At 45.5% G+C, this 8169-nt stretch overlaps 1 protein-coding gene across 1 annotated transcript in view; it reads right to left on the reverse strand.

The window, feature by feature from the left end:
- Nucleotides 1–314: 314 nt before the first annotated feature.
- Nucleotides 315–8169, reverse strand: part of calcr (calcitonin receptor) — a 117271-nt gene continuing 109416 nt past the window's right edge. The window contains exon 13 of the mRNA XM_048608339.1: nt 315–536. Within this exon, the coding sequence (XP_048464296.1) occupies nt 315–536 (222 nt within the window). The remainder of the gene's footprint in view (nt 537–8169) is intronic.

Genomic DNA, 8169 nt, shown 5'->3' on the forward strand with positions numbered 1-8169 from the left:
CTTGCAAGCTCTTTGAATTCTTCTCAGTCACACTTTTGTAGCAGGGCCTTGTTTTTTTCAATGACTCGCAGTCATGGAAACGTCATTTGTGTCAACCAACAGCTCCATTTTCCAGTCAGATTTCTGAAAGTAACACTGTATGAAATATTGCAACATCTGTCTCATCTGGCTCCATTCTAGGCTTCTACTACCAGAAAAGTGTTGACTTTTTTTATCCTGCTGGGTCAAGTTGCCTGTTTTAGAGACTGACAGTTGATACTGAAGTCTACGTTTTAATGGGGAAAATGTGACTTGTATTATTATTTTTGGTCAAGTTAGGCATACATCTCTTTTGACTTTAGGGCAGCAATTTCAGATTCTTCCATGTATTTGCCATTTAAATGTTCGCTATTGCTGTCCTGATGATACAGGTAAACAGGAACCTCTGTGATAGATGTCGCTGTATACGAGGTTGAACGCATGGAGCAGTGCTCACGACGTCGCTGGCCCAATTGCATTTTATATTGCATCCATTGTCTCTTCAGAGCTGCCTGCATCTAAGGGTTGACATAATGAAAGATTCATCATTTGTTTGACACTATAAGCTCCATGCAGTTTAATGTACATTATTACGAGCAGCACAATTATGGCGCTTTATGACCTTTGCTGCTCTTTCACAAATATCCTGGCCTAACACAGATACAATAGCAGTGCAGACCATGACACAGATTCTCTACACCACCTCGCCCTAACATCTCCCCCATTCCCCCTCCCTCACACCGACCCCCCACCCCATCCAACCTCTCTCCACCCCGAAACTATACTTTCTGTTTACTTTCCTGGTAAACTCTGGTGTGAACCTGAAATTCATGCCCTGAAGCAGGCTGCAGAGTCTGGATTTAGATTTGAAATGAAGACACAGAAGCACCACCAGAAATGCAGCTTGTATTTCCTTTGAGTTTTTACTTAGCTTCACTGGCATAATCCCAGTTTAGGTTAAAGGGTTCAGAGCTACCTGTTGGATTTGATGAGTTTGGTATTTTTGTTACACGATTCTTAATAAAGTAGATTGTCCATTGGTTCTAGAAGCAGGTTGATTTATTCTTAAGGTTTAGAGGCGAACATTTCTATTTTCATCAACTTTACTGAAAAAGTATGTGCGATTTATAAAGTCACAAATTTTAGTCTAATGGTTTATTTTTGTATTTGCCTGGGTAGTGGGAAAAGTTGAAATATGAAACAGACTAAACAAAACTGAAAATAAGATTAAAAATCAGTTCTGAGGAAGGGTTACTGGACCTGAAACGCTAACTCTGACTAATCTTCACAGATGCTGCCAGACCTGCTGAGCTTTTCCAGCAACTTTGGCTTTTGTAAACAATAAGATTGCCTATCTGAGACTGTGCTAATGTAAAAGTGGCATTTGTTTTACTGACAACAATCGTTAATAAGTGAGCAGTAAATCTCTTTTGAGCTTAACAGTAGCTTTTTAAAGTTATCAACAGGAGATCAATGCCATAATTGGTATAGAGAAGAAAGCAATATCTTGTATATTGTGGAAGCTTGGGGACCGCTTTGCAGAACACCTACGCTCGGTTCGCACTAAACAACTGCACCTCCCAGTCGCGAACCATTTCAACTCCCCCTCCCATTCCGCAGACGACACGTCCATCCTGGGCCTCCTGCAGTGCCACAACGATGCCACCCGAAGGTTGCAGGAACAGCAACTCATATTCTGCTTGGGAACCCTGCAGCCCAATGGTATCAATGTGGACTTCACAAGCTTCAAAATCTCCCCTCCCCCTACCGCATCCCAAAACCAGCCCAGAGCATCCCCACTTCCCTAACCTGTTCTTCCTCCCACCTACCCCTTCATCCCACCTCAAGCCACACCCCCATCTCCTACCTACTAACCTCATCCCGCCCCCTTGACCTGTCCGTCCTCCCTGGACTGACCTATCCCCTTCCTAACTCCCCACCTACACTCACCTTTACTGGCCCCATCCCCGCCTCTTCGACCTGTTTGTTTCCTCTCCACCTATCCTCTCCTCTATCCATCTTCTATCCGCCTCCCACACTCTCCCTATTTATTTCAGAACCCCCTTCCCCTCCCCCATTTCTGAAGAAGGGTCTAGGCCCGAAACGTCAGCCTTCCTGCTCCTCTGATGCTGCTTGGCCTGCTGTGTTCATCCAGCTCTACACCTTGTTATCTTGTATATACAGTGTGTTACAAGGAAATACTTGATGCTGACTGCCAAAGTGTTCAATTCTCTATGAAAGGCACTCCCTGGCTTGAAGAACATAACATTTCACAGTAAAGTATTTTGTCACTTATTTATTCCCCAAATGCTCCTTGTTCTTTATCAAATGTTTTGTTTCAATTTTGCCATCTGTTTCTCATTTTCTCTTTCAATACTAGGCCACTTGAAAAGGTATTAATAACGAATAATGTAGCATGGGATTGGAATCATATGAAGGGGTGGTAGATATCTATGACAATACCAGTGGAATTTAATGATTATTCATAGTCATTCCATTGTCATTTGTTTTTGTGTTCACCCACATGTTACCAGATTTGCTGAAGTCAATTGCCATAAGTTACCATGGTGGGATTTATAATCACATCTTTTGATTACATCAAGCTCATACAGTAACCACAAGGCTCTCATCAATACGCCTCATTTATTTTCCAAATGCTTTTCTCTTAATTTTTAAGTACACCTCAATCATTCCCAAGTACAGCTCATTTATTCCTCAAGTACACTCATTTGTTTTCCAACTGTGTATTGATACGTCTCACTTCTGTTTATAATAATTGCTCATTCTGTAAGCTGCCCTGTAATTATTCTCTATGAACCATTTATACCTTGTACATCTTGATATTAATAATTAATTAATGTCTTATTGAATATGCAAACAGTTCCATGCTCTTGAAGTTTTGGAGATTTGTTTGGTGTGAGAAAATAAATCTTGCATTTAAACGATTGAAACATCTTAACTAATTCCTTTTTGCTGTACAAGACTTTTAATTGTGTCTGATTTAAAAGTAACAGCCTTCATAAGAATTTTGATGTATGAAAATACATTCATAAGACACCTATTTTTTACTCAATTATGTTGACAATATGGAAGCTATTTTTGGGAGAATGGATAGTTTAATCACAGTGTAGGAGTTAGTCAAGGTAAATGTAGGAAGGATGTTCCCAGTGACTGGGCAGTCCAGAACCAAGGGTTATAATTTAAAGATACAGGGTAGGCCATTTAGGATTGAAATGAGGGGAAATTTCTTCAGAGTGATGAGCCTGTGGGATTTTCTGCTGCAGAAAGCATTTGGGGCCAAAACATTAAATATTTGCAAGAAAGAGTTGGATGTAGTTCTTGGGGCTAAAGGGATGAAATGTATGGGGAGAAAGTGGGAAGAGGGTACTGAGTTGGATGGCCAACCATGATCATATTAAATGGCAATGCAGGTTTGAAGGGCTGAATGGCCTAAGCTTGCTTTTGTTCTCAATGTTTCTATGGATCTAGAAATACTTTTCCCCATAAATTTTATCAATAAATGACACTGTTTTCATCTTGACCTCTACTCTGGGTACAGCCCTGCCACTACCACTCCCACGCACTTCCCAAAATTGATAGCTTGTAATAATCATTAATAGAAAGAAAGTAAGCTGATTTGTAAATTAATAGAGTATTATGTGGCACACAAAAGAAAACACATGTTCTTAAAAATGCAAGCAACTAAGATAGTACCAAATAAGATGGTAAGTTCTCACCAGTAATTTACTCTTGTCTTCGTCCCAGCCAGTTGTAAGACAGTGATTACCATTGGTATTTTTTGTGAGATGAATGCATAAACATGTTCATTTAACATTCCTGTGATCACTATACTGAAGTTAATTTAGCAGCCAAGGGCTTATCACACAACTAACTTCTAAATGAACAACAACAGCCTATAAATGGTTAGTCAGAATGGCCGAAATTATTAAATTGTGATGAGAGGTTGTGCAGGACTCCCTCAAGCATAGAAAAGCAACCAAAGAATTAATCAGTGCTTTAAAGCTGATTATATAATTTGATAGGCTAGATAGACAGAATCTGTTTCTGGGAAGTCCAGAACAAGAGGACACATCCCTAAAATTAGAGCTAGGTTATTCAGGGTTATGTTACAAAACACTTCCTCACATAAAAATTGGTAGAAATCTTCTACAACACACTCAACCAGTAGTTCTGACTACTTTACAATAACAACTTGTGTTTTTTTATCAATGCAGAGGCACATTTTAAGCCATTTTAGAGAGCAAAGGGGACTGAATAGCTGGAAGGAAGCAATAAAGGAGTGGTAGGGAGCACTGTTCATTTCTGATAAGCACTTAAAGACATGTTGAGCTTGTGAAACGTGTAACTGTAAGACAAAAGTATTGTTGTTAGGTTAAAATGAGATAGGAAGACAGGTGTGATGCAGTACGCACTGTAGCTGAAATAATGAGATAACAAGGTGTAGAGCTGGATGAACACAGCAGGCCAAGCAGCATCAGAGGAGCAGGAAAGATGACATTTCGGGCCTAGACCCTTCATCAGAAATGGGGGAGGGGAAGGGGGTTCTGAAATAAATAGGGAGAGAGGGAGAGGCGGATAGAAGATGGATTGAGGAGAAGATAGGTGGAGAGGAGACAGACAGGTCAAAGAGGCGGGAATGGAGCCAGTAAAGGTGAGTGTAGGTGGGGAGTTGGGGAGGGGATAGGTCAGTCCAGGGAAGACGGACAGGTCAAGGGGGCGGGATGAGGCTAGTACGTAGGAGATGGGGTGGGGCTTGAGGTGGGAGGAGGGGATAGGTAGGAGGAAGGACAGATTAGGGAGGCGGGGAGAAGCTGGGCTGGTTTTGGGATGCGGTAGGGGGAGGGAAGATTTTGAAGCTTGTGAAGCCCACATTGATACCATTGGGCTGCAGGGTTCCCAAGCGGAATATGAGGTGCTGTTCCTGCAACCTTCGGGTGGCATCGTTGTGGCACTGCAGGAAGCCCAGGGTGGACATGTCGTCTAAGGAGGGGGAGGGAGATTTGAAATGGTTCACGACTGGGAGGTGCAGTTGTTTAGTGCGAACCAAGCGTAGGTGTTCCGCAAAGTGGTCCTCAAGCCTCCGCTTGGTTTTCCCGATGTAGAGGAGGCCACAACGGGAACAGCAGATACAGTATACCACATTAGCAGATGTGCAGGTGAACATCCGCATGATGTGGAAAGTCTTCTTGGGGCCTGGGATGGGGGTGAGGTGGGAGGTGTAGGGGCAGGTGTAGCACTTCTTGTGGTTGCAGGGAAAAGTGCCGGGTGTGGTGGGGCTGGAGGGGAGTGTGGAGCGGACAAGGGAGTCCCGGAGAGAGTGGTCCCTCTGGAAAGCAGATAAGGTTGGGGAGGGAAAAATGTCTTTGGTGGTGGGGTCGGATTGCAGATGGCGGAAGTGTTGGAGGACAATGTGTTGGATCTGGAGGTTGGTGGGGTGGTACGTGAGGATGAGGGGGATTCTGTTTTGGTTATTATTGCAGGGAGGGGGTGTGAGGGATGAGTTGCGGGAAATGCGGGAGATACGGTCGAGGGCGTTCTTGGACACTGAGGGGGGGAAGTTGCGGTCCTTGAAAAACGAGGACATCTGAGATGTTCGGGAGTGGAATGCCTCATCCTGGGAGCAGAGGCGCAGGAATTGGGAATAGGGGATGGCATTTTTGCAGGAAGGTGGGTGGCAGGAGGTGTATTCTATGTAGCTGTGGGAGTCGGTGGGCTTGAAATGGATATCGGTTTCCAGGTGGTTGCCAGAGATGGAAACAGAGAGGTCCAGGAAGGAGTGAGAGGTATCAGAGATGGTCCAGGTGAACTTAAGGTTGGGGTGGAAGGTGTTGGTGAAGTGGATGAACTGTTCGAGCTCCTTGTGGGAGCACAAGGCGGCGCCAATACAGTCATCAATGTAACGGAGGAAGAGGTGGGGTTTAGGGCCAGTGTAGCTACGGAAGAGGGATTGTTCCACGTAACCTACAAAGAGGCTTGGGCCCATGTGAGTACCCATGGCCACCCCCTTTGTATGTAGGAAGTGGGAGAAATTGAAAGAGAAGTTGTTGAGGGTGAGGACGAGTTCGGCTAAGCGGATGAGGGTATCAGTGGAGGGGGACTGGTCGGGCCTGTGGGACAGGAAGAAGCGGAGGGCCTTTAGGCCATCTGCATGGGGAATGCAGGTGTATAGGGACTGGACGTCCATGGTAAAGATGAGGTGTTGGGGACCAGGGAATTGGAAGTTTTGGAGGAGGTGGAGGGCGTGGGTGGTGTCACGGATGTAGGTAGGGAGTTCCTGGATCAAGGGGGAGAAAATGGAGTCGAAATAGGTGGAGATAAGTTCGTTGGGGCAGGAGCAGGCGGAGACAATGGGTCGACCGGGGCAGTCAGGTTTGTGGATTTTGGGAAGGAGATAGAAGGGGGCGGTGCAGGCTTGGGGAACGATGAGGTTGCAGGCTGTGGGTGGGAGGTCACCTGAGGTGATGAGGTTGTGGATGGTTTGGGAGATGATGGTTTGGTGGTCGGGGGTGGGGTCATGATCAAAGGGGCGGTAGGAGGTATCAGAGAGTTGGCGTCTGGCCTCAGCGATGTTGAGGTCAGTGCACCATACTAAAACTGAGCCTCCCTTGTCAGTGGGTTTTGTGGTGAGGTTGGGATTAGAGCGGAGGGAGCGGAGGGCTGCACGTTTTGTGGGGGAGAGGTTGGAGTGGGTGAGAGGGGTGGAGAGGTTGACGTGATTGATGTCACGACAGCAGTTGGAGATGAAGAGGTCGAGGGAGGGTAGGAGGCCTTGGAGTGGTGTCCAGGAGGAGGGGGTATGTTGGAGGCAGGAGAAGGGGTCAGTAGGGGGAGGGTTAGGCTCACAGTTAAAGAAGTAAGCGTGGAGGCGGAGGCGGCGGAAAAATTGTTCAACGTCCAAGCATGAGCGGTATTCGTTGATGTTTGGGTAGAGGGGGACAAAGGTGAGCCCTTTACTGAGGACTGACCGTTCGTCCTCAGTAAGGGGGAGGTCTGGGGGATGATGAAGACCCGGCAGGGCTGGGTGCTACTGTCTCCTCTGGAGCTGCTGGCTGTGGAGGCGGTGGGCGGAGCGACGTCAGTGTCGGTGGTGGGCGGAGTTGCGTCGGCATTGGTGGTGGGCGGATTTGCGTCGGCTATGAGCCCAGATTTTCAGCCACGGATTGACAACACAAAATAAGGACATCCCCTGGCTATGCAAATCCAGTCTGGGAGAAAGTGGTCTCGAAAGGTGGGATTTTTGTTTTTCGATGGCAGGGTTCCCTTGGAGTCAGGTCAGGCTGCTGAGTGCAAAGGCAAGAGATAACAAGGTGTAGAGCTGGATGAACACAGCAGGCCAAGCGGCATCGAGTCTGGACCCTTCTTCAGAAATGGAAAGGCAAATTCAAGTTGTGTGAGGCTAAGAGCAAGTGAAAAAGTCCGCATTCATTTGCTTTTACACGCTTGAGACTATTTTTTTCAAAGATTTAAAGGATAAACTGCTTTGTTAGTTCCATTTGACATTTTGACAATTGATTTTTACTGATAGCTCTTGACAGGTCAATGATCTTGACAGTAATGCTTTTGTGGTCTTTGTATACACTTACAGCTACTTTCAACAAGTTTTAAAGGGCATGTTATCTCCTCAAAGGATGTCTGCAGTGAGATCCAAAGAGGCACCTTTCCACTTCAAAGGGCGTGCTCTGACGATTGTAATGAATCCACAAAGTTCAGACCTGCTCTTACCACATCTAATCTGCATATTCAGGTTTCACACTCCTGCATGACCAAAACCACACTTCAGTGGAAAGAATTGATGATTTAATGGCCAGCAGCAAAATATGCACATATGTCCATTCCCACCCCCACAGAAATAGGAATTGTTACATTAAGAGGTCACCAATGATACGGAGATGGTGTAGGAGCATGGAGTAGAATAGTTCCAAAGGAGAAAACAATTTATGTTAAGATCGTAATGTGATTATCAGACGTTTACACCTAAATACCTAACCAGCCAAATCATTCTATAATATAGAGATAGTAGGAACTGCAGATGCTGGAGAATCTGAGATAACAAGGTGTAGAGCTGGATGAACACAGCAGGCCAAGCAGCATCAGAGGAGCAGGAAGGCTGATGTTTCAGGCCTAGACCCG

Source organism: Rhincodon typus, chromosome 2 (genome assembly GCF_021869965.1).
Source record: "Rhincodon typus isolate 14 chromosome 2, sRhiTyp1.1, whole genome shotgun sequence".
Lineage (NCBI taxonomy): Eukaryota > Metazoa > Chordata > Chondrichthyes > Orectolobiformes > Rhincodontidae > Rhincodon > Rhincodon typus.